Source organism: Erpetoichthys calabaricus, chromosome 16 (assembly GCF_900747795.2).
Source record: "Erpetoichthys calabaricus chromosome 16, fErpCal1.3, whole genome shotgun sequence".
NCBI classification, from domain to species: Eukaryota; Metazoa; Chordata; class Cladistia; order Polypteriformes; family Polypteridae; genus Erpetoichthys; species Erpetoichthys calabaricus.
In genome coordinates, this window is record NC_041409.2 from 47,981,647 (window position 1) to 48,006,436 (window position 24,790).

General features: G+C 39.6%; 1 protein-coding gene across 7 annotated transcripts in view; it reads left to right on the forward strand.

Annotated features, from left to right (window-relative positions):
• Positions 1-9,842: 9,842 nt before the first annotated feature.
• The window catches only part of arhgef11 (Rho guanine nucleotide exchange factor (GEF) 11), a 212,617-nt gene continuing 197,669 nt past the window's right edge, over positions 9,843-24,790 (forward strand). For 3 of the 7 annotated variants that reach the window (XM_051919914.1, XM_051919917.1, XM_028822143.2), the window contains exons 1-2: positions 9,845-10,323; positions 12,500-12,603. Coding sequence is in view for 1 of the 7 variants with exons in the window: in XM_028822143.2 (XP_028677976.1) it covers positions 12,569-12,603 (35 nt within the window). In the remaining 6 variants the exon portion in view is untranslated. Of the gene's footprint in view, positions 10,324-12,499; positions 12,604-24,790 lie in introns of those variants that run through there. The other 4 variants (XM_051919915.1, XM_051919916.1, XR_007933657.1 and 1 more) reach the window with 3 other exon arrangements.

Consider the following 24,790-nt stretch of genomic DNA (forward strand, 5'->3'; position numbering starts at 1 on the left):
TTTTCTGTTTTCACAGCTTAAGGATGGCATCTTTCACCTGCACGGAGACCTCCTTTGAACACATGTTGTCTGTTCACAGCAAAATCTTCCACATGCAAGCACCACACCTCAAATCAACTCCAGGCCTTTTATCTGCTTAATTGATAATTACATAACAAATGACTTGCCACACCTGCCCATGAAATTGTCCAATTACTTTTGAGCCCCTGAAATGAAGGGATTGTGTTAAAAAAATGCTTTAGTTGCCTCACATTTTTATGCAATCGTTTTGTTCACCCCACTGAATTAAAGCTGAAAGTCTGCACTTCAACTGCATCTGAGTTGTTTCATTTAAAATTCATTGTGGTGATGTACAGAACCAAAATTAGAAAAAAGTTGTCTCTGTCCAAATATTTATGGACCTAACTGTATATCTTATATATAAATGTCTACGTGTGGAAGTGTGTGTGTCTGTCTGTCCAACCCGGAAGTGCGAGGCTACAGCTCTATCGCCAAAGTGAAACCAGTGATAAAAGAGAAATTTGCTTAGCCACTAATACACAAGCGAGGCATGCACATTTGCAAAATGAAACCTCTGAGAAGAGAGAACTCGCTTAGCTGCTGATAGACAACGGAGGTGAGCACGTCTGCAAAACGAAACCGCCAAGGAAAGAGAACCTCGCTTAGCCGCTAATGCACAACCAATGCGATTGATTGACTGTGGAAGATTGTGGGTTCGCTTCCCGGTTCCTCCCTGTGTGGATAGCGCTTTGAGTACTGAGAAAAGCGCTATATAAATGTAATGAATTATTATTATTATTATTATTATTGAAGTGCCAGAATCAATGGTTTCTAGGAGCACGGGCTTTTTACCGCACAGCTAGTATACATATATATATATATATATATATATATATATATATATATATATATATATATATATATATATATATATATATATATACAAGAGGATTGAATACTTTTGCATGCTATATATATATATATATATATATATATATATACAGTAGCGTGCAAAAGAATTCAATCCCCTTGAAAGTCATCATAATTTTCTGCGTGACAAAAGATTAGTACACATATTTCTATATTTGAAATCTTATGCTATAACAATACATTTCCAAAATCAAAATAAACCTTTTTCTGTAGATGTCTAACTGAAGAAGAAAAACTCCAAAGTTAGTGTTTGCATAAGTATTCAAGCCCTACAATTAATATTTTGTCAAGGACCCTTTTGCAGCAATAACATCTGCGGTTAGTATGTCCATATTTTGCATGTTGTTCAGGTATGATTCTTCTCCATTCTTGATGGAGACCCTCTAGGTTGGTGGGATGGCACCTCTGGACAACAGTTTTCAAATCGTGCAACAGATTCTCAATAAGGTTATCATCAGGACTTTGACTTGGCCATTCTTTTGGCAGGTTTCTGTCACTTTGGGTAATTGTCAGGTTGAAAGATGAATCTTCTCCTGAGGCATAGGATCATAGCCTAGAATAAGTTCTCCTGCAGTGTTGTGCTGTATTTGTGTCCATCCATTGTCCCTTCAAGTCTGACGGGATTCCCAGCCCCAGCACATGAAAGGCATCCCCATAGCCTGATGCTGCCACCACCATATTTCACCATAGGTATGGTGTTTCTTGAGGCCTGGGCTGTATTAGTTTTACACCACACATACCTCTGTGAAGTCTGGCCAAATAGTTTTATTTTGGTCTCATCTGACCATAAAACCTTCTTCCATATCTTAATTGGGTCTTTCTCGTTCTTTCTAGCAAATGCCGTACATGCTTTTATGTGGACCTTCTTAAGGAATGGCTTCTTTCTTGCTCCCCTCGATTAGAGGCCTGTTTTATGGAGAGCTCTTGAAATTATGGATCCCTGCACCTTCACTCCATTTTCAGCCAAAGAGCATTGCAGACTTCAGAGAGTGTTGGTTGGATCTTTAGTTGACATCTTGCTTTGATGTCTAGTTTTGAGGGACAGCCTGTTCTAGTAAGAGTCTGGATGCTGTGATGAACCTTCCACTTTCTGGTGATGGATCCAACATTGCTTAACAAGACATTCAAACTCTTCAATATTTTTTGTAGCCCTTTCCTGCCTTGTGCATTTCAGTGCCTTTTGTTCTCACATCAGCAGTGTGCTCCTTTGTCTTCATTTTGCAGTAATTGCCCAACAAAGACTATGGCCCTTTCAAAGGGGGCTTTTTATATTCTGAGAGAAAGAAAGGACTCATAAGTAGTACCTAGTTATGTTTTATTATGATTGTCACCTTTGTGTCATTTGTAATTCATTTGTCATTTATGTAAACCTGGAGCTTCCAAAGCACAGAGGTTTAAATACCTATGCAAACGCTAACTTTGGAGTTTTTGTTCTTCAGTTCAATATCTACAGTAAATGGTTTATTTGCACTTTGGAAATGTATTGTTACAGCATAAGAGTTCACGTTAAAAATACTGAATGGATAAATATGTGTACAAATCTTTTGTCATGCAGAAAATTAGGACGACTTTCAAGGGGATTGAATACTCTATATATATATATATATATATATATATATATATATATATATATATATATATATATATATAACAATTTTTTGGTCCTATAGAACCTCATTACAGTGAAGTCCATTTTATCTTCAAAATTTATTACAACAAAATCATTTTCCTTGAAAAAAAATAGTAAAAAATGTCTCTGTCTTCTGTTCTTGGCCCAAAAATTGAGAAGAGTCTTTTGGCAGGTCTCTGCAGCTCCACATTTAAGGAGCACTGTGTTTATGTCACTTGATTTATTCAACAGTCATTATTATTTGAGTCAGATAACCCTCTTACAACCCTAAGCTTAAGCACAGTGTAAACAAGCATATTGTGTACTGTAACATTACTGACATATAATGGAAAGTGTTTCTCAGGTTCTCAGTCACAATGATAACCAAACTGATGCTGAGAAAAAACTTAACTTTTCTGAAGCCATACCTGGCTTTCAAACAGTTTTTGTTTTGATGTCCTGATGTTGATGAAGAGGTTTACCATTTAATAAAAGAAGCTGAGAACCTTTTGCAGATATCTGTTATGAAAAACACTGTGCATGCCGAAATCACAGATTTTTCAAAAAATAGAACTATTTTCTGCTCCATACATCCCTAAAGAACTTAAACAAATCCGCACTAGAGGGGCATATCCTGTCAAAAACTCAGGTTGAGAGCATGCATTGATATATTGCATTGCTGCACCCACCACAAAATAAACTACCTCAGGATCCCAAATTGTACCTAAGTACACTTGTGCAACAGGTGACACCTCAGCACCACAATAGCTTGAATGGAATGGAACAGTGTGAGGTTTTATTTATGGTGGCTGGAATGCCAATCCTGCCACCAACCCTCAAAATGTTCCCTGCAAGTTGACCTGCTTGCCGGACTGGATGCAGGTTAACGGCATACCCAGGATGAAGCAAAACCTAGGCTACATACCAAAAAACACCATGTAGAAAATGAAATATGAAATATATATTATCACAAAAATGCTCTGTAAATACACAAAGCTCTGTAGAGCACACAAGGCAAAAAGGAGTTGCCAGAAAGGACAATCCAAAGTGAACAAGTGCCAGTACACAATCCCAAGGCAAAGTTAAAAAAAAAGAGCAAAATGGTCAAAAATGCAACAAATCAAAGTAGTAAAAACACAAATAAAAATCTCCAACTCCTTAGTGCATTCAAAATAAACCTCCAGGAACTGTGGAACACCCTCCAGATTTATAGGGCAGTTGGCAGTTTCTGGTGGTGATTGGCATGGGGACCAGCCACAAACATAGTACAGGCATAGAAAACAAAGCAGATAACAAATAAAAGTAATATTAACATACCACAGTGACTCCAAGTTGAACAAAAAAAGACAAATTAAGATTCTGAACACCAGCCAGGATAGGAACCCTGGCTGAGACACTGTATAACATGTTGATGGGCAGTTAATGTCGAATCAGCCAAATTGTTACAGAGTGACTTGGGCATGGTACAGAGGGAGAACACAGATTTGGGTGATGGAAAAGGAAGACAACACAGTTAATGGCAGTGCCACCTCCTGGCCCACAGTGAAATTACATACCTGGAAGGAACCCAGAGGGTAACCCTATGATGCACATGTATGACTGGACTTCCAAACTTTTTTTTTTTAAAAACAAATGTATAATTAACAGTAATAAAGATAAAATGAGGCCCATTCATGACAAATTTAGGCCCACCCTTTTATGAAATCCTGCCGACACTACTGGCTTGAAGTGTCCTGATTTGCTCTATTTGTTCTCTTGAAATATTATTGTCATTTTTGTTGTTTCTGATTGCTATTCCTTTTTATGAATGCTGCCATGTTGTTGAGAACAACTGCACCATTGTTATAAACTGCCACGTACAACTATGTGTTTGATATTTGAAACCAAATAGAGGGCTCCATTCACACTGCAGCTCCATTCCCATTGTTTTACACATACATGACACACATCTGATTTTTTTAGAGAAGTATGATTAGCAAAAACATCATGGAATCAAAATTTTTCAGAAAGTATTTACAGTGTTCTCATAATGGCTGTTTTGCATCCGAAATGTTCACATTTCTCTTGCCAGTCCTGTCTCCTGTCCTTCTCGGCCAGTTGTTTCTATGTACAGAATGTTGGCATGGATAAACGTGCTCAAACCAACAGCCTTGAACTTTCATTTCGTGATTCTCTTCCTTACCGTTATCAGCTAACAAATTCGCAACACGTCCTGCACTGAAATGATGTGAAACAGTGCAGCAACCAGGATTTGCAGGGCCATCTTAACAGCATTATAGGTCCCCGGGCAAAGCAGTGCACTAGGGCCCCTGCTTTGATTGCAAAACAGAAATTTACATAGGTATCAGAAACATCATGTGCCCCGGCCAGTGCCCATTGTGCCCATACATTAACATGGCCATGTCTTTTGGTTTTGTTCATTTTGTGCATGGGGGACACATTCAGGATAGACAGATTTGGATCAGTTAATTTATCCAAGCATGCAAAAAAAAAAAAAAAGATAAGGGGCAAAAATAAGGACAGAGAAAATCACTTTTAATTACCATGTGAATGTAACCTTAAAAGACTTGGATTCTTCAGACACAACTTTTTTTTTAAGGTCAACAACAGTATCCAAAAAACATTAAATGTGTGAAAATGCTAAATATGGGAATGTTAAATCGAGGTTCTATTGGAAATACTTTTTTTTTTCAGTGAGGGATCCACGTATTCCACTCTATATTTCTGGAGCCCAGAGCCTCCACCCTGGAGCTCCAAGTAGGTTAAATTGACTCTAATGGGCAGACCTATGTTATGGTTAATGTTAAGGTTGTGGAAGGGTTATCTGAATCAGACAATGATGAATGCCCAGTAAGTCAACTCCAAGCACTTAGAGCTGCAGGGTGGAGGCTCCAGGCTGCAGAGATAATCAGACTTGTAAGGCATGTTGTAGAGGTTAAAGAATTAAATGTTCCTTTACATTTTGCCAGTATTGATGGTGGGCTGACCTGTGAGGGGCTTATTACTTCAGTAACCCTACAACATGTGTTGGATGTCTCTATGCAGAATGCATTTCTTTTTTCATCCTTCCCATGTCCAATCCCCCAAATATCCTGGGGCTTCCATGGCTGAAGAAGCATTCTTCACTAGGAGAATAAGGAATTGGTAGCAGGAAGTCCGCAATGCATTAAGAATTGTCATTAAACTCCTATTCGTCAGATGGTTATACCAGGTTAGCTAACTATGTTTCCATCCATCCATCCATTATCCAACCCGCTGAATCCGAACACAGGGTCACGGGGGTCTGCTGGAGCCAATCCCAGCCAACACAGGACACAAGGCAGGGAACCAATCCTGGGCAGGGTGCCAACCCACAAGCAGGACACACACAAACACCCACACACCAAGCACACACTAGGGCCAATTTACAATCGCCAATCCACCTAACCTGCATGTCTTTGGACTGTGGGAGGAAACCGGATCGCCCGGAGGAAACCCACGCAGACACGGGGAGAACATGCAAACTCCACGCAGGGAGGACCCGGGAGGCGAACCCAGGTCCCCTGGTCTCCCAACTGCGAGGCAGCAGCGCTACCCACTGCGCCACCGTGCCGCCCACTATGTTTCCAATGTTTTACATAAAATTTCAAGACTTGTTTCTCAACAAACGTCTCTCCATCTCCCACCCCATACAGCTTACGATTGTACTGTTGATCTGTTTCCAGTGCACCTGTACCTAAAGGTCACAGTTATTCTCCATCTCATACGTTGTATAAAATTATGGATGATTATATTAGAAACCAGTAATGGCGCACTGCACGATAACGTGCAGTGAATACACTTGACTTGAGCATTCATAGTTTTCATACTCTTTCTCTGTATGTTTACCATTCATTTGCTCAGAGATTGGTGCGCTTGCTGCTTCCTGAGCAGCTTCTTCTTTTCTTCACCCTAGCGGCCCACTTCTTCTCTTCTTTTGTCGGCATCTTTTGCATTAAAACTGATTAAGTTAGTGCTTGTGTTGCAATTACTTAGTATGTTTTCCTTAATTTTTCACTTAAGCTGCCTTAAGAATGATTTAAGATATGAAGGGGAAATGACAGCGAAGGTGGTGGGGATGAGAACGGCACACGTACGCATGTGCCACACAGCCACCCTGCTGGCCGCTGGCAAGAGTTGATTCTACAATAAAATAAAATAAAAACTAAAAGAGGAATAACCATGGAGGTCAATCATCACCCAGAAAATGGATAGTAGACGTCACATAGTATATGTGTACCAAATTTCAGGTCAATAGGTCAAATGGTTTGCGAGTTACAGGTGATTTAAAATCCTGGGCAGACAAACGAACAGCCACAGTATCGTATTATATATAACTAGCTGTGTAAACCCGTGTTGTAAAAAGCCCGGGGTCCTAGAAACTATTGAAATTGTCAGAAATAAAATGAAATGCAGAGATGTCAGGTAGTTGAATGGAACTACTCTGGGCATCTCTCTCCTAGGAGGTTTCGTGTTGCTGACATGTTCGCATCATTTGTGCATTAGCAGCTAAGTGACTGTCTTTCTTCGGAAGTTTTGTTTTGCTGATGTGCTCGCCTCACTTCTGTATTAGCCGCTAAGTGAGTGACTCTTTCCTCGGAGGTTTCGCTTTGCTGATGTGCTGGTCTCTCTTGTGTATCTTCAGAGGTGGATCCCTTACTCCGACTCCACCTCTCACTTCCGGGCTGGACCAACACACACACATCCACACGTAGACGTTTATATATAAGAAGATAATTTGGCCATTGGAGTTATTTACCCATCCAATGGTCCTTTGGGGGCAGGATTTTTTATGTATCCAAAATTGATGGATCTCCCCACCCTGCATTGATTTTCATGACTTAAACAAAATAATGGTTAAGAATAACTGACCTCATCCCTTTATTACATCTCTCATTGATCAATTTACTTGGTTTTCTATCTATACTAAAGATTGATCTGTGCACTGCATACAATTTGATCCATATTAAGGAAGAAATCAAGTGGAAGCCCAGGTAGCAAGAGCACATGCACCCCAACTGTGTTTTAAATGGGCTAAAATATGGGTCTTGTATCGGGCCTATCAAACTGTGCACCCAACAATCATATGGGCCCTTAGTTAGTCCAATGTTACTAATTGCTTGGTACAAGTGTGCCGGTAGTGAGCAAAAACCTGAACTGTTTGGAGGTCCCCAGGGACTAGGTTGGGAACCCCTAGACTAGATAACACACACCTAAGCTTGAAGCAATCATTTAAAATAATAAAAGATTTATCAACTTAAATTTGCTTATTTGGCTGACACTTTACACCAAGGCAACATATAACGTTTGAGATACAACTGGTTACATTTCATTTTCCAATTGAAGCACAGGCATGTGAAGTGATTTGCCTATGGTCACACAGAGTCAGCAGTGGAATCGGAAGGCACGCCCTCAGAGCTTGAAGCCCAAAGACTTAACCACTATGTCGCACTGCTAATCTTAAATCAAGAATTTTGTAAAAAGAACATCCAAGCCTTTTTTTTTCGGAATCAGAATTCACTTTATTGTCCAGGTACACTAATGTGCAGGATATAGGACTTGAGTTGACTGCTGAGTGACTTTTTTTGGTATAAAATTTGGTACAATTTAAATGACATTTTGAGTTGGACAAAAGTTAAATGTATAAAATATTTTGATGTTAATTGTAGCATAGTGGTTAAAGCTTTCAGACTTTAAAAACTGTGTTACCACGAGCAAGTCACTTCACCTGCCTGTGCTGCAACTGGAAAAATAGGAAATGTAACCACTTGTATCTCAAATGTTGTAAGTCACCTTGAATAAAGGCATCAGTCAAATACGTAAATGTAAATCAGTGGGTGCAGGCAGTGTTATGAAGTGGTTAAGGCTTTGGACTTCAAACCCCGAGGTTGTGGGTTCTAATCCTGCTACTGATGTTGTGGGACCCTGAGCAAGTCCCTTGACCTGCCTGTGCCCGAATTGGAAAAAAAAAAAAAATTAGAACCAATTGTATCATAAATGTTGCAAGTCTCCTTGGATAAAGGCATCAGCAAAATAAGCAAATGTAAGTCAACAACGCTATAATATTTTAAATGACTGCTTCAGGCTTGGATATCTTGACAAGGGGTTTCCAACCCAGTCCTCGGGGACATCCAAACTGTCTAATTTTGCATGTGCCCATCACTACTGTACCAAGCAATCAGTAACAGCATACTAACCTAATACGGTCTTGATGGATGAAAAATGTGGTGGGTCCCCCATATGGAACCTAAATAAAACACAGTATGGCCTTGCTACCTAGGCCAGGGGTCACCAACTCTCGTCCTGGAGGACCACCGTGGCTGCAGGTTTTCATTTTAACCCTTAACAAGTGACTTGTTTTTGTTGATAATTAATTTCTTTTGAACTAATTTTAATTGACTTGCTCTTGAAGACTCAGACCCCTTAATTTTTTATTTTTCCCTTAAATAGGAGCCAAACGATGATGAGCTACAAAATGAGCCAAATCAATTGGACCATATCTGAAAATAAAGAAAGATGAAGTTCTCAGGAATTTCGATCTGCTCAGGTCCCCAAAACATTTGAACAGTGCTCTTAGAAAGAGAAAATCAACAATTTTGGAAATGTCCGCTAATGCACCACAAGAGCAGCAATAAGCCACGGAATTAAAGAACAGGTTTAATTAGCAACAAGAATCAGCGCCTCATTAAGCATCTGGTTGGAGTGAAATTGGTTGGAGTTTGAGGCCCTGACTTAGTTGGTCTTAAATGTTGGTTCCCTCACATCACATTTAATTTCTGTTTGGATGCCATTTAAGGAAAGAACTTCAGGCGAACAAATCTTAATAAAGAAATTACAGGACAATTAAAATGAATTCACAAGAAATTAATTAGCAAGACAAACAAGGCACTCATTAAAAAAAAAAAGGGTTAGAATGAAAACCTGGAGCCACGGCGGTCCTCCAGGACCGGATTTGGCGACCACTGACCTAGGAGACTGCTTTTATGAAGCATATTATTAAAGTCTTCCTTACTTGGTTCTTTCATGTAGTTTAACTTCAGCATGAATGTTAAAGTGTTTTAAATAATTTTTAAATATGTACAGCACTCTGTGTTTGTAAATTGGAAAATGTACAGAATATTTTACATCTTAACTAAAAACAACAACAACAAAAAAGTCCAAACATTTTATTAATAGTCGAGTTTACAGACTGATTATAATACATATAACGCTGGGAAAGCTGACGGGAAACTGGAAAACACAATGAATCGCACGGCGTGCTCAGAAATCTATCGTCTACCTGGAGTGTGACACCTGACACTGCCTGTCTGCACCTGGACCTCAGCGACCGTTTTAGAAACGCAAGGAATAAGAATAACATCGGCCGGGTGGCCGACAGGGGGGCGGAGTGTTTCGAAATAGTGATCTGAAGAGAAAGACATGGGTTTAAGGCTGCGAACGAGTGAAACATTTAGGAAAATCTGGTATCTTCGCATTCGCCTAAGTAAATTCAGGACAGCTCGACACCCAGAACGGGAGCACACTGCAAACGGACTTAGTTTTCTGTAATAATGTTGTAGTTACACTAAAGAAACGAATACGTAATATGTAAAAATATCGAATCGTGTATTTATTATTGTCTATCGCGCATTTCCAGTTTGTTGTTTTATTCAACCTGGTGAGATTAAGGCCGCACTTGAACTCCGCAGGGTCCTTTCGGTCTTGGAATCGGAGACGTACAGAGAAGCAATCGCCTTGCAGTGGTCACGGGAGACCGGGGATTAAAGGTGAGGGGCCTTCTGGGGTCTGGTTAACGACTGGGGTGGAGTCGGGGAGCTGTGCTTAGTACAGAATACAATTAGAAAATGAAAGTAATCCTTCGTCAGGTATCCCTTTTTTAAGGGCAACATCTACGTACTTAGTTAATCGAGAGCTGCGGTACAGTGAAGTTTCTGAAGCGAGGTTTGCTTTGCGTTTAGTAAACTTTCGAAATGGTTAACCCCTGTTGGTTCAATTTGCATAATCGAAGGGGCTAATTCTTTAGGTTTCATTGTGACTGCTGCGGAATCGCCCCCTGCATTTAATTTTAATATGCGTTACTCCATAAAATGTCTGTCTGAGGGGTGGAAAAAATAAGCTGGATAAGCATTCAGTAGTAGTAGTAGTTGTTAAAATGTGGCACGCCGCAGATACTGTACACCTCCCTGGACAGCTTATTCTTATTTTGCGAGCTTATTTTTTAATTTTCCTCTTTGGATTTTATTTCATATCGGGTAAAGTTAAACGTTTTATATTGTAAGATCTGCACCTTATCCCCCACGATTCCAGCAAGAGGAATCAAAACATAAATAATAAACAAATACCATACTATCGCTTGGTGTCTGCTTCGAGTCCGACGTTGCCTGGGAACTGGTTCAGTAAATTGGTAGATAATCATTTAAAAGACCTAGACAGCTACGTACATTTGGTAGCATGCATTATTTATTTTTATGGCCAATAACAGCAAAAGAAATCTATGATAATTGGAAAATCTTGTTTGATTAACATAATATTCGTAAACCCGCACAATGCAATTCTCGGTTGCGTTAGCGCCGAGCTAGCAAGGCAGGAAACTGCCCGGGACGGGACGCCAGTGGCCGTGCTCGAAAAAAACACAAATGAACTTGACTACTATGTTGTTGTTTTTTCCCTAAAAATACTTTGAATAAAAAAACAAAATAATGGATGGGAGCTCAGTCTTGTTTGGCTATTTTTCCTCCTTTGTATTACATTAACATCGAAAGGATCAGTTAAGTTATTGATAGCATTACGTTCTAATATTCAGATTTTTTTGAAAACAAAAAACCACAAAAGAATGAGCTGCTGGATTTATCTGAAAGCCCGGCACCTCTACATGTTATCCAGTTATTAATGAATTTAAATATTAAATCTTTGGTACAATCCAAGCAGGTCTGACCTCCTCTTTCTTCCAACCTATAAGCCTGTTATTAATAGCAACAAGCACTCAGTTATCCAAGCCAGAAGAGTAGTGTGTGTTTTCTTGTTTTTTGTTGCTTATTTTTGCAGCTTCTGCAAAGTTTTTTATTTCCCCATGTGAATAAAGTTTCTTATCTATTTTGTCAGATATGTCTACACTTGAACAAATTTTTAAAGCGTAACATTGAATTGGCACCATTCATGTTAATGAAAGGGGCTTCCATCTACACCCTTAAAAATAAAGGTTCTAAAATGACTGTTTACCAAGTTGAGTGGTTCCTCATAGAACTATAGCTTTATTAAGAAGAAAAAAAAAAAAAGCAAAATTTAATTCTGTGAATGGTTCTTTGTATGTTTAATTTTGTTCTTTGAGTTTTGAAAAAGATCCTAATATGCAGGGGGGAAAAAACAAATCTTTAATGTGTGATGTGCTACCCAGCAGGGCAGGGACAGATATGGCAAAGCCTGAAACCAGCCTGTGTGACTGTATGCAGCAAGAGTACTTTTAAAATTATAAAGCCATTGGTATTTTATGCATCTGCAATTACCTTTTCATGGTTCTTTAGGGAGCCTGCTATTTATTATAAGTAAAGGATCTCCCTGACACCTTCATGTGCCGGTTGTTTTAGACAACTGAAAATGGTTCCCCTGTGGCATTGCTCAATGAACTGTTCTGGCACCATTACTTTTAAGAGTGTATTACTCATAACATAGTCCAGTTTGAGCCCAGTAAGTGAGAGTTGGGGGGCATTTGGCTCTTTGCTGAAGGCAGACAGAATACACGTTTTTACATTCAGCAATTTTTGATATGAAACTCAATCCAGTGACAAATAATACAGTTTAGTTAAGTTCTAATTGGTAATTTTGTAAAAGATTTTTTTTCATAGTCTGTTTAATTAAATAACATTGGATTAGGTGGAAGATTAATAAGGATAGTTATGTGTGTTTTTAATTATTTTACTAATAAAATACTGGATGTTGTTTCAGGTTTTTGGCTCCTCACTTTTTTGGTGAAGATGACTAATTTGATTGGCAGGATCTAATATTAGTGTCATCATGACTGCACAACCTCCTGGTTCCTCTCCGGAAAGGTACGAAGAAATTACTTTCTTTATTGTGGAGGCTTAATTTTTTCATTTAGATATCTACCCTGTGAGTGAGTGAGTGAGTGTGTGTGTGTATATATATATGTCAACTGAGGGTGTATACTAGTTGTGGAGGAATTGTTAGGGTGCCAACTAGCTCGCCCCTTTTAATATTTACACAGTCATTAACCAAGACGGGTGTGCATTCAACTAATCAAAAATGAAAAACAAATGAAGAAAAGTTTAAACAAGAGGCTTCTTTGATCTCTTTCTGTGCTACTTCAAATTCTGGTAGGAGCTCTAGTCATCAGTCTGCTCTCTCCTAAGTGAGGTGCACCATGCCAGGACCATCTTTCTTTTATAGCGGAGGGACCACAAGTGGCAGAGTCAGTTTCCCTTCATGGGTGGTTTCTCAGGTGGTTTGGGAGAAAAGGGAAATGTTACCATCAGAACCACACTTCAGATGAACCTGGAAGGCAAACTTCAGACGTGCTTCCATTACAATATATAAATCTTGTATACTGTCATCTAGTGACAGCTGTTGTGAAAGAATTTTAAGTAGAATTCAATCAATTGACAAGAACTGAACAGTTGTTATAAGCATATACTGTACATTTAATCCTACAGGGGCTGAAGGGTACATTTACTCCACTTAGTTTAGGGTTACAGGGAGCCAGTGATTACCGCAGTGGGTGTAAGATGAGAAGTAAATGTGGTGGACGGTACACCAAACCTTAGCAGGACACAATTGCACATCCAATCAGAACAGTGTGTGCTGTCTGCAAAACAGTAACATAAACTTATAAATAAAGCATCTTTTGAGTTTTAATGCAGTTATTTACTATAGATCTTTTGAAAGGGTGTGATCTGGTGACATAGTTAGTGTTCATACCTTGAATCTTTGGAAGCATGGGTTGGGGATGGATGTAATTTCCTTCACTGCACATGATGAACTAAATATGTTTTGTTAATTGAGAAGATTTACTGGCCAATTTCCAGTACTCCACATTAAAACAGGAAATCACACTCTGTTAAGCACACTTAGTGGTACTCAAGGTATTACAAAAGGACCATACAGTGCATCATGGTGCTGTCACTGCCATCTCTACAGGACCAATATTCAAAATGGTACATTACCAAGGTAGCTGGATCAAGAAGGACTCTTCTCATCCTTTCTACAGCCAGTTTAATTGGTTAAGATCTTGCAGGGGCCCGCCTTGCCTCAAAATCAAATATATAAAGACTGAGGGTACTTTATTTTCCTGTTGATATAAGCAACAAATGCTGTCAATTCCACAAAATTGTAAAATAGCCTATTATTTCTATACTTTTTATTATTAATAATTACTTAACAACTTTAATACCTCTAATGTGTATATGTGTTGCATAATGACTTTTTAGTGTTTTTAAAAATTTAATTTTCAATGTATATTTAATTTTATTGCCAGTACGGGCTGTTCACTGAGGTGCTTTTCACTGTATTCCCCCTGTGTGTGTGTGTGTGTGTGTGTGTGTATATGTGATAAATAAAATGAAAATCTCTAATCAATCCACAAATGAACGGTGAGAAATTTCAAATACTATTTCAAAATACTATGCAGACCCTGGCGGTGTGGCAGGAGTAACTGCTCAATGCTACCACTCTGCCCATACGTTAGAATATCTGTACCTACTAAACGTTAATCTGATTGAAACTAAAAGTATACTTATAACTTGTGTTCACTTCATGTCATTTGATTGCATACTACATGCGCGCTTAATCTCTCCCACAACAGCTGCCACCACACTAGACGACGTGTGCATGTATGATGATACTGTCAGCAGCAAGCAGTATCTTTATGAAATAATGCAATTCTTAAGCAAAATAAAACAATTTTTTTGTATGTTTTTGAATAAGCTTTCATACTGATATTAAAGATCGAGCTGTCAGGGAAGAGGAAAAGAGGAAGGCCTAAGAGAAGGTTTATGGATGTGGTGAGTGAGGACATGCAGGTGGTGGGTGTGACAGAGCAAGATGCAGAGGACAGGAAGAGATGGAACAAGATGATCCGCTGTGGCAACCCCTAACTGGAGCAGCTGAAAGAAGAAGACTGAACATTACCCATAGCTTAGCAGAACATCAGTAATTTTAACATGAATAGTTCTTTTTTTCAGTTTACTTTAAGGACTTGTAAGAAAAGGGATGTGTGTTTTTTGGGGGGGGGGGGGGGGGTGTTTAATGGTCCATTCTCATTATTCACCTAGCCTAACTGGAAAGATATATCTGCTTATACAGATTTCTTTGAATGCATTATGGGCTAATGCTGTATAACTCTGGAGTAGTATTGCATATACAGTAATCCCTCACTTATCGCGGGAGATAGGTTCCAAGGCCGACCGCGATAACTGAATTTCCGCGAAGTAGGGACACTATATTTATTTAATTATTTAACGTGTATTTGGACGTTTTTAAACCCTCCCTGTATTGTTTACAACCCACCATTTACTCTATTAAAAACAGGGACAACTGCTAAGCAATATGAAATCGGTAGATAAGTTTACACTTACTGTATAGCGAAGTACACGTAGCAGCTTGTAGGCGGTCATGACGTCGTCGACCTTGTTGCAAAGATTCCTAAAGCAGATTCCATCCAGACTACTGCCTTATCACGTCCACTTGCAACTCGTTTTGCACCCTGGTTAAAGGACACTGTGGCCGTAGATCTTATACGCTTTTCCTCCTTTTTAAATAAAAAGAATCGATGTCCTGCAGCGGTGTAGCTGTTCCCTTCCTTGAACATATCCAAAACTTTTACCTTTTCTGCAATCATTTGCATCTTCTGTTGGTGCTTGGACACGGCCCCCTTAAGCATTAGCACGTTAATGATGAATGAGTGAGATGAGACTTCCTGGTTAATGCAACACTCCGTCGCTGAGCCAATCAGCAGCACACAGGAACTTCACTGCGTGCTCTGATTGGGTAGCTTCTCAGCCATCCGCCAATAGCATCTCTTGTATGAAATCAACTGGGCAAACCAACTGAGGAAGCAAGTAAAAAGACCCATTGTCCGCAGAAACCCGCGAAGCAGCGAAAAATCCGCATTATGAATTTAGATATGCTTACATATAAAATCCGCGAAGTCGTGAATCCGCGAAAAGTGAACCGCGAAGTAGCGAGGGATTACTGTATATTTTTTCCATTCTTTATTTTCCCCATAGTGGATATTTTTGTTGTGGATATATTATCCCATCTAGCATTAGAGGCTGGTGCTATTTAGATTTTTTTTTTTGTACTAAATGTTAAATTGGGACTGCCCACTGCCTTATTTTAAGAGGTACTGACTTCCTTTTCATTCCAGTAAACCTACATATTTTTAGCCCAGACCCTCTTCCTTCTTTTATTAACATACTAAATATCTGAAAGCAGATGATGCTTTAAAAAAGAAAAAAAAAAAACACCATACCTGCGCAGACATTTATCTCTTACATCTCTTGCATTGCTATTTGTGGTGTTTATTTTGTTACTACAACACGGGCATTTGCAGTGTAGCAATTTATGAAAAGTCAAGAAAGGACAGGATTGTGACACACACGCTGATGAAGTGATTAAGGATTTAGAAACGCAATGCAAATCCAGTTTGGTCCTCTGATATTACGCACTTTAATTCTGAGCTCTGCTGCAATGCATAAAATGATAAAGACAAATTGGAATTATTTTGAACAGCCTGATGTATTTTTAGTTTTCTTTACAAAAAGGACTAGTATAGATTTCCCCAAGCCTGGAAAATGTATTTCATCCTACTAGTTCTTTAGGCTCCCAAAAACTTTTGCCTTAAATATCATCTCTGTTTTCATCTCTGTGTCTCTTTTGGCTTACACTCCTTCACCTTCCTTCCTCCATTTGAGCCTTTACAACAATATTTCCTCAAGCCTTGATTTATCTCTGGCCATAAAATGGTTTATTTCAGCCAGGGCTTCGAATCGCTTCCAAGATCAGTGCTCTACCCTAGAACTCCCCTAGTGGTTCCGGGTGCTCCTCTGTGAAATATCTCCCTGATTCCATTTTGCAAGCACCCTACATGCTGCTTGATTTGTTAGGCGGACAGCATTCTAATCTGAAACTGTGTGTAGACACACCTTTTGCATTTACTCCCTTTTACATTCACGTCCTGATCTCATTTACTTCCGTCTAGCATCTTTGGGGAGCATTGACAACTTGCAAGTGTTGACATCTAGCTCCAGCATCACTATATCACATTTTTGGGAAGGCACCAAACTAACATCATTTCTGACAAAAATCTTTAAATACTTTTCAAACAGCCTTGGTGTTGCAATCACTCCTAACCCATTACAGTGATATTTAGTGTACTCCCAGAAGGGCCTAAAGTGGAGAAGGACAAACTGATTTTAAAAGCCCACAGCACACTATTAGCACATAGACTTATTGTGTTTAACTGGAAGAATCCTAACTCATTTTTTATACCTCAGTGAGTAAGTGATGTTCTGTATTATTTGAAATTGGGGTTTTGGGGGGTAGACAGACAGGTTCTTGCTTAGAGAATGTGGTGTGTATTTTTTTTCATATCTTAAGGTTGATGTTGAAGTTATTTGTTGTATATGTTCTGCAAATTTTATCTGAATGATTGTACACTGTTACTTTCTTGAAATAAAATTAAAAAAAAAGTGCAATGGCTGCCACACTGCTTTATCATTGCTTTTGAGCTCAGATAATTAAACCGAAAGTAAATGCTCCTTGCAACCTAACCTGTGTTTAAGCTAATACTGCACCCATCTGCATTCTTAGCTTGCATTCCTGAAAGTTCAACAATAAGCCTCTCATAGGGTACTTTTTTTTCAAAAGTTGTTTGAATGCCAAGATGATATTGTATACTGTTCTGTGATCAAAAAAGTTTTGTTGCTTCCTTGTAAAACTCCAATATGTCACTGAAACACTACCTTACCCTGACTGAACCAGTCTTGAATGTAAGCTAAAATGCAAGTCCTAGAAATCTCTCAAAATCCGTACATGAGAGAGAGAGAGAGAAAAAGAGAGACGTACAGTGGCCTCCATAATTTTTGGGACAAAGACACATTTTTCTTTGAGTGACTCCTCTGTTCCACAGTTAAACACGATTGAAGTACATATTGCAGACTTTCAATTAAGGGTATTTGCTTATTTTTTGAGTCAAAACATATAGAAATGACATTTTTCTTCATGGTCCCCCGATTTCAGGGGAACTATAATGTTTAGGACCATTGGTGTGTCAGGTGTTTGTGATTCCTCAGGTGGGTTTCATTAGTGCAGGTGTAAGATACCTCAGTTTGCTTTTATCCTTTGGAGTCTGTAGTTACCATTGTTCAACGCGAGGACCAGAACTGTGCCATTGAAAGTCACAGAAGCCATTATGAGGCTGAACAATGAGAATAATGCCATTGGAGACCTCAATAAAACTTTAGGATGATCTAAATCAACTGTCTGGAATATCATTAAGAAGAATGAACACACTGGTGAGCTCAGTAATTGCAAAGGGACTGGTAGGCCAAGGAAGATCTGCAATGCTGATGACAGAAGAAATCTCTCTATAGTAAAGAAAAAGCCCCAAACACCTGTGCAGACAGATCAGAGACAATCTTAAGGAGACAGATGTGGATGTATCAGAGACGACTATCAGCAGATGTCTTCATGAGCAGAAATACAGAGGCCACTAGGGGTGTGCGATATTGGGGGAAAAAAAATCTATATTTTCTGGGACTTTGATGATAACGATAATTCCAAGATAATGTAATGTATTATTTGAAATTATATTGAATATTTTTGTCATCTATAGCTTTACTTATCAGGTCATTTTGTATTTTTAAACGTCATAATAAATAAAATCAATTTAACCTAAACTGCATTTTATAGAGGATCCCCAAATTACTCACCAATCGCAATATGAAGACTATGTCCAAAACAAGGTAGCCTCTTCCAATTATTAATCCGTAGTGCACTGACAAAGTTAGCCCCGCTGTCTGTTGTCATGCAAACCATGTGGTCTTCTCGCAGTGACCATGATGCCAGCACATCTTTCAGACATTGCGCAATGATGTCGCCAGTGTGATCTTGTAGGAAGTAGGATGTTTGCAAACAGAAGCTTTGCAGTTGCCAGTTTTCGTCAATGAAATGCACCGTCAGGGAGAGGTATGACTCGGATGTTCGGCTTGACCATAAATCCGTTGTTGTGGCAAAATGTGAAACCTTTTGCAGTTTATGCGTCAGAGTTTGGCGACATAAATCATACAACTTAGGCAGAGCTGTTTGACTGAAATATTTTCGGCCAGGCAGTGTGTACCTTGGGTCTAAAGTATTCAAAAATTGTTTAAAACCATCTTTTTCAACCACTTGAATTGGCACCATATCTTTTGCGATGTAATTGTCGGCGGCGTTTGTTATGTCATGCCATCTGTTGCTTTTCTTGTCGTAAGGCACTTTTTTGCAGAAGGAGTCTGCTAAAGTTTGCTGAGTGTGTTTTTGTGCTTGTACCTTGGTTACTTTAGACTTGTGCTGGACAGTTGACTCCTTAAGCTTTTCGTATTCTGTGCGGTGGTTAGTTCGCAAATGGTGAAACAAGTTAGTTGTTGAGCTGTCTTTAACGGCAACTGATTTACCACATAGTTTTCAGACTGCCGTCTTTTGAGCAACATCAGTCTTTTCAAAACCAAGCCACTGCCATACGAGTGAGAAAGAACCACGTCTGGCAATTAACTCTGACGACATAGATGGCGAGGCTGTTTTATCATCTGGCGCTGTTTGTTCACTCATTTTGAGGCAGGGAACAACGCTGACTTGCGGCTTGCTGGAAGTGGACGCCTACGCAACTCGCTTTGCGCATGCGCAGTGGTCTATACTGTTGCATTAGTGAATGAACTCTGTTTCTTTTTTTTGCAAAGCGAGTTACATACTCGATAATTTAATCTTGCATATCGTTAAAACAGCAATTAAGTTATAATCGTAAACATGTATATCGCACACGCCTAGAGGCCACACAGCAAGATGCACACCACAAGTGAGCCACAAAAACAGGATAGCCAGATTACAGTTTGTGAAAAAGGATTTAAAACAGCCTGCAGAATTCTGAGAAAAGGTCTTGTGGACAGACAAGACAAGCTTAGCCTGCATCACAGTGATGGCAAGAGCAAAGTGTGGAGACGAAAAGGAACTGCCTAAGATCGAAAGCAGACCACCTCATCTGTTAAACATGATGGGGGTGTTTTTGCTTGGACATGTGTGGCTGCCACAGGTCCTGGCACACTTCACTTGATTGATGATAGAACTGCTGATGGCAGTTGCACAATGAATTCCGAGGTGTATAGAAATATCTGATCTGCTCAGGTTCCAGTAAATGTCTCCAAATAAGATAATGATCCCAAATATACTGCTAAGGCAACAAAGCAGTAAATGGAAAATTCTTGAATGACCAAGCCAGTCACCCAGTTTAAATCCAACTGAGCAGGCCTTCCATATGCTGAAGAGAAAACGTGTATGGAGAAACCTCTGAAACAAGCAGGGACAGAAGAAGGCTGCATTGGAGGCTTGACAGAGCATCACCAGAGAAGATCCTCGGCACCTGGTGATGTCTTTAAATCACAGACACTTCAAGCAGTCATTCCATGCAAGGGATATGCGACACAGAACTAAATATGACGACTTCAATATACCGACAATTGCTGTGTCCCAAAAAATTGTAGTGCCCTGAAATGCGGGGACCATGTTGAAAAAGTGTTGTCATTTCTACTTGCATAGTGTGACCGAAATGCTTGCAAATAACATTAAATAAAAGTCCGCAATGTGCACTTTAATCACATCTGATTTGTTTTATTTGTAATTTTAAACTGTGGAGCAGAGGGGGAAAAATCAAGAAAAAATTTGTCCTTGTCCCAAACTTTATGGAGGGCACTGTATATTAAAAATAAGTTGCCTGTAGATACCAGAGTCAACATTAGAACCATTTTGACAAGAACAGGACATCCAGACCAACTAGCTTGTCTGTCATATTCGCCTAGGTCAGGGGTTCCTGTTTCAGGCAGTACGACAATGGGGATGGCTGCTTTGTGATTTACCAAAATTGAGTGAGGTTCTTTGTCCGACTTAACGTGATGCAATTGGTGTCTTATCAGTGTGCCGTCACTTGCAGGTCAATTATTAGTTAGTGGTTCTGTTCTGATCATTATCGAGCATTGTGCATGAATTTGTCACTTGTGAATGAGTTGCAAAAATGTGTGTTCTTGTGGGTTCCTTGCTGCAGGTGGAGAGTGTGTTTTTTATTTTTAAGAGAATGAAATTTGAACCTCGAAGTGATCCATAGAGAAGGGTGAGGTCTGATGTTGATTTCTGTGCAAACCCTGATTGTGAAACGTCACTGATTTTGAGGTTTGGTTGAGATTTATACTGGGGAATAAGGGGGACTGAAATAAAAGCAACACCTGCTGCTTACACTCCGTCCATCTCTCCTGCTGGCTACCCTGTCAGTAGTGCAACAATTTTAGCTGTGTGGCACATCTGTTTTTGAACTGCAATGCAGGTGTTATTGGGGGCAAAGCTCATCTACTCTGTTTCATTGCTTAACGGGACACTGGCAACCATTGCTTCATGGGCATCTCCAGTCCTTGGATTGTCAGTTGAGTGTCTAAGCTGAGATTTATGAAGGTATATTACTCAATTTATGTTTTAATTGTATTTACCGAGGTAAAAGCTTTGTTTTTTTGTTCACCCGCTGTACTGTATGTGGTTCAAAAGTTATATATTTGACTTCATTTTCAAAAATATTACTTTTGTAGGGGGTTCAAACAGAAATCAAACATTTTTTAGAAGTGTGAGGCATAGAAAAGGTTTGGAACCACTAACCTAAGTTCTCTAAAATAACATCAAGTTGAGTTCTTTCTGCTACTCCCGTTAGGGGTTGCCACAGTGGATCATCTTCTTCCATATCTTTCTGCCCTCATCATCTTGCTCTTTCACACCCATCACCTGCATGTCCTCTCTCATCACATCCATAAATCTTCTCTTAGGCCTTCCTCTTTTTCTCTTCCCTGGTAGCTCTATCTTTAACATCCTTCTCCCAATATACTCGGCATCTCTCCTCTGCATATGTCCAAACCAACGCAATCTCGCCTCTCTGATTTTGTCTTCCAACTGTCCAACCTGAGCTGACCGTCTAATGTCCTCATTTCTAATCCTATCCATCCACGTCACGCCCAGTGCAAATCTTAGTATCTTTAACTCTGCTACCTCCAGCTGTGTCTCCTGTTTTCTGGTCAGTGCCACCATCTCCAACCTATATAACATAGCTGGTCTCACTACTGTCCTGTAGACCTTCCCTTTCACTCTTGCTGATAACTGTCTGTCACAAATTACTCCTGACACTCTTCTCCACCCATCCCACCCTGCCTGCACTCTTTTTCACTTCTCTTCCACAATCCCTATTACTCTGTACTGTTGATCCCAAGTATTTAAACTCCTCCACCTTCGTCAACTCTACTCCTTGCATCCTCACCATTCCAAAAAAAAAACAAAACTTTCTAACATTTGTACCAAATCTACACTTAAGTTTCCAGCTGTGTCCCCATATTCTAATGGAAGAATGTATTTTAAAGTACCTGTTGGTATCCACTGTAGCAATTCCATTCATAATTTTAAACACTTTAATAATGTCACCTCTTAATCTTGGTTTGCTTAAACTGAAAAGGTTCAGCTCCTTCAGTCTCTCCTCATAGCTTATATCTCTGTAGGAAAAATGAGAATTTAACTTGGTTAATTAATCAATTAGTTTTGCCTACGGCAATGCCTGTAATTAACATACAGTATATTCTAACAATTTGATAAGGCTCCTACTTTATTTACCCTATCTTTCTCTGTTGTAGGATATGGTCTCCATCCATTAAGCTTGTATCAGCATAACTTATAATACTGTACAACTTTTTGATGAACTCAAGAATTTCTAGAAATAACTGCATATACAGTTGTAACCAAAAGTTTTGAGAATGACACAAATATTAATTTTCACAAAGTTCACTGCCTATGTTTTTATGATGGCAATTTGCATCTACTTCAGAATGTGATCAGATGAATTGCAATTAATTGCCAAGTCCCTCTTTGCCATGAAAGTGAACTTAATTCCAAAAAAAAACAATTTCCACTGCATTTCAGCCCTGCCACAAAAGGACCTGCTGACATCATTTCAGTGATCCCCTCGCTAACACAGGTGAGAGTATTGACAAGGACAAGGCTGGATATCACTCTGTCATGCTGATTGAATTAGAACAGAGAAAGAGAAAAATAATTGTTGTGAAGAAGGCTTTAGGTCGCCCAAGAAAGTCCAGTAAGAGCCAGGAGCATCTCCTAAAGTTGATTCAGCTGCGGGCACCACCAGTGCAGAGCTTGCTCAGGAATGGCAGCAGGCCGTTGCGATTGAGGTGAAGACTTTTGGAGGATGGCCTGGTGGGCATCAAAAACGGCAGTAAAGAAGCCAAGAAAAATATCAAGGACAGACTGATATTCTGCAAAAGGTACAGAAATTGGACTGCTAGGGTAAAGTCATTTTCTCTGATGAATCCCCTTTCTGATTGGGTAGGGCATCCGGAAAAAAAATTCTCCAAAGATGAAAAGGTGAACGGTGCTACCATCAATCCTGTGTCATGCCAACAGTAAAGTATCCTAAGACCATTCATGTCATGTGGGGTTCCTTCTCAGCCAAGGGAGTGGGCTCACTCACAACTTTGCCTAAGAACACAGCCATGAATAAAGAATGGGACCAAAACATCCTCCGAGAGCAACTTGTCCCAACCATCCAAGAGCAGTGTGGTGACCAACAATGAACAATCCAGCATGATGGAGCACCATGCTATAAGGCAAAAGTGACAACTAAGTGGCTCAGGGAACAAAGCATTGAAATTTTGGGTCCATGGCCATGAAACTTCCCAGACCTTAATCCCATTGAGAACTTGTGGTCAATCCTCAACAGGCGGGTGGGCAAACCAAACCCCCCAAATTCTGACAAACTCCAAGTATTGATGATGCAAGAATGGGCTGCTATCGGTCAAGATTTGGCCCAGACGTTGATTGACAGACAGCATGCCAGGGCAAACTGCAGCGGTCTTGAAAAAGAAAGAATGGCCAAAACTGCAAATATTGACTCTTTGCATAAACTTAATGTAATTGTCAATAAAAGTCTTTGAAACTTATGAAATGCTTGTAATTCTACTTCAGTATACCATAGAAAGATCTGACAAAAAGATCTAAAAACACTGAAGCAGCAAACTTTGTGAAAACCAATACATGTACTTGGGTCAGTTTCAAAATATTTGGCCACGACTGTATATTAACTTGTAAGACAAACATATAACACAGAAGTGGCAGGTTGTTTACTGGCTGTTTAGAGTTTTAATTTATTTTTGCACAGATGAACAGTTTTTAAGGGTTGTTGCTCTGGGTTCAAGTGGAAGTTTTTTCTTGTGTTGGAGTGCACCTTTCTCTTTGAGACATGGTTCTTTGTTTGTGGGGTGCTGTGCATTTCTCAGTTAGGCTATTTGCTATGTCCTCTGCAACTTCGTATGGAAAGGCATTCGTTTTTCTGGTCAATGAGTTTAGATGCTGAAGTTCTTTTCTTGAAGTAATAGTTGTTTGTCAGTCTTCTCAGACTGGACTTAGTTTCTTGCGCACAGGTTGGCCTGGCAGAGTGAATCCTGGCTTTTGGCTTCTCAAAGAGAGAGTGGCTCATTAGCTCTTTTAGGTTTCAGAGTGTGCAGGAGGTCATTTCAGTGAGTGCTTGCAGCATTTCTACTTAGGGAGATAAGTGCAGCTAGTTTTTGAAGGAAGGTGTAACCTCTCGTGATTGTATGAAAGTCCCTTTCAGTTACAAAATCAGTGCCTTATCATAGATGCGTTATTTTGGACATCACAATTGTTACTCGTTAAATTTATAGCTCTTTGTTCAGACGGGTGTGCATTTGGTGCCTTCTGGTCGAAGAGGGCCCTCTGCAGATATGTTTGTTCAGCTGTGATTTATTTATTTATTTTTTATCAGATGAAGTACAGGCTGATACTGGTACGAACTGCAGTTCAGCCACTCTCTGGAATGTAGGACGGGGGAAGGTGAAGCTGGATTTCTTTATCCCTGTTAAATCTGCTGTCTTAACAGGCTTTTTGTGCAAAGAAAGGCCTAGCAGAATGGGCAAT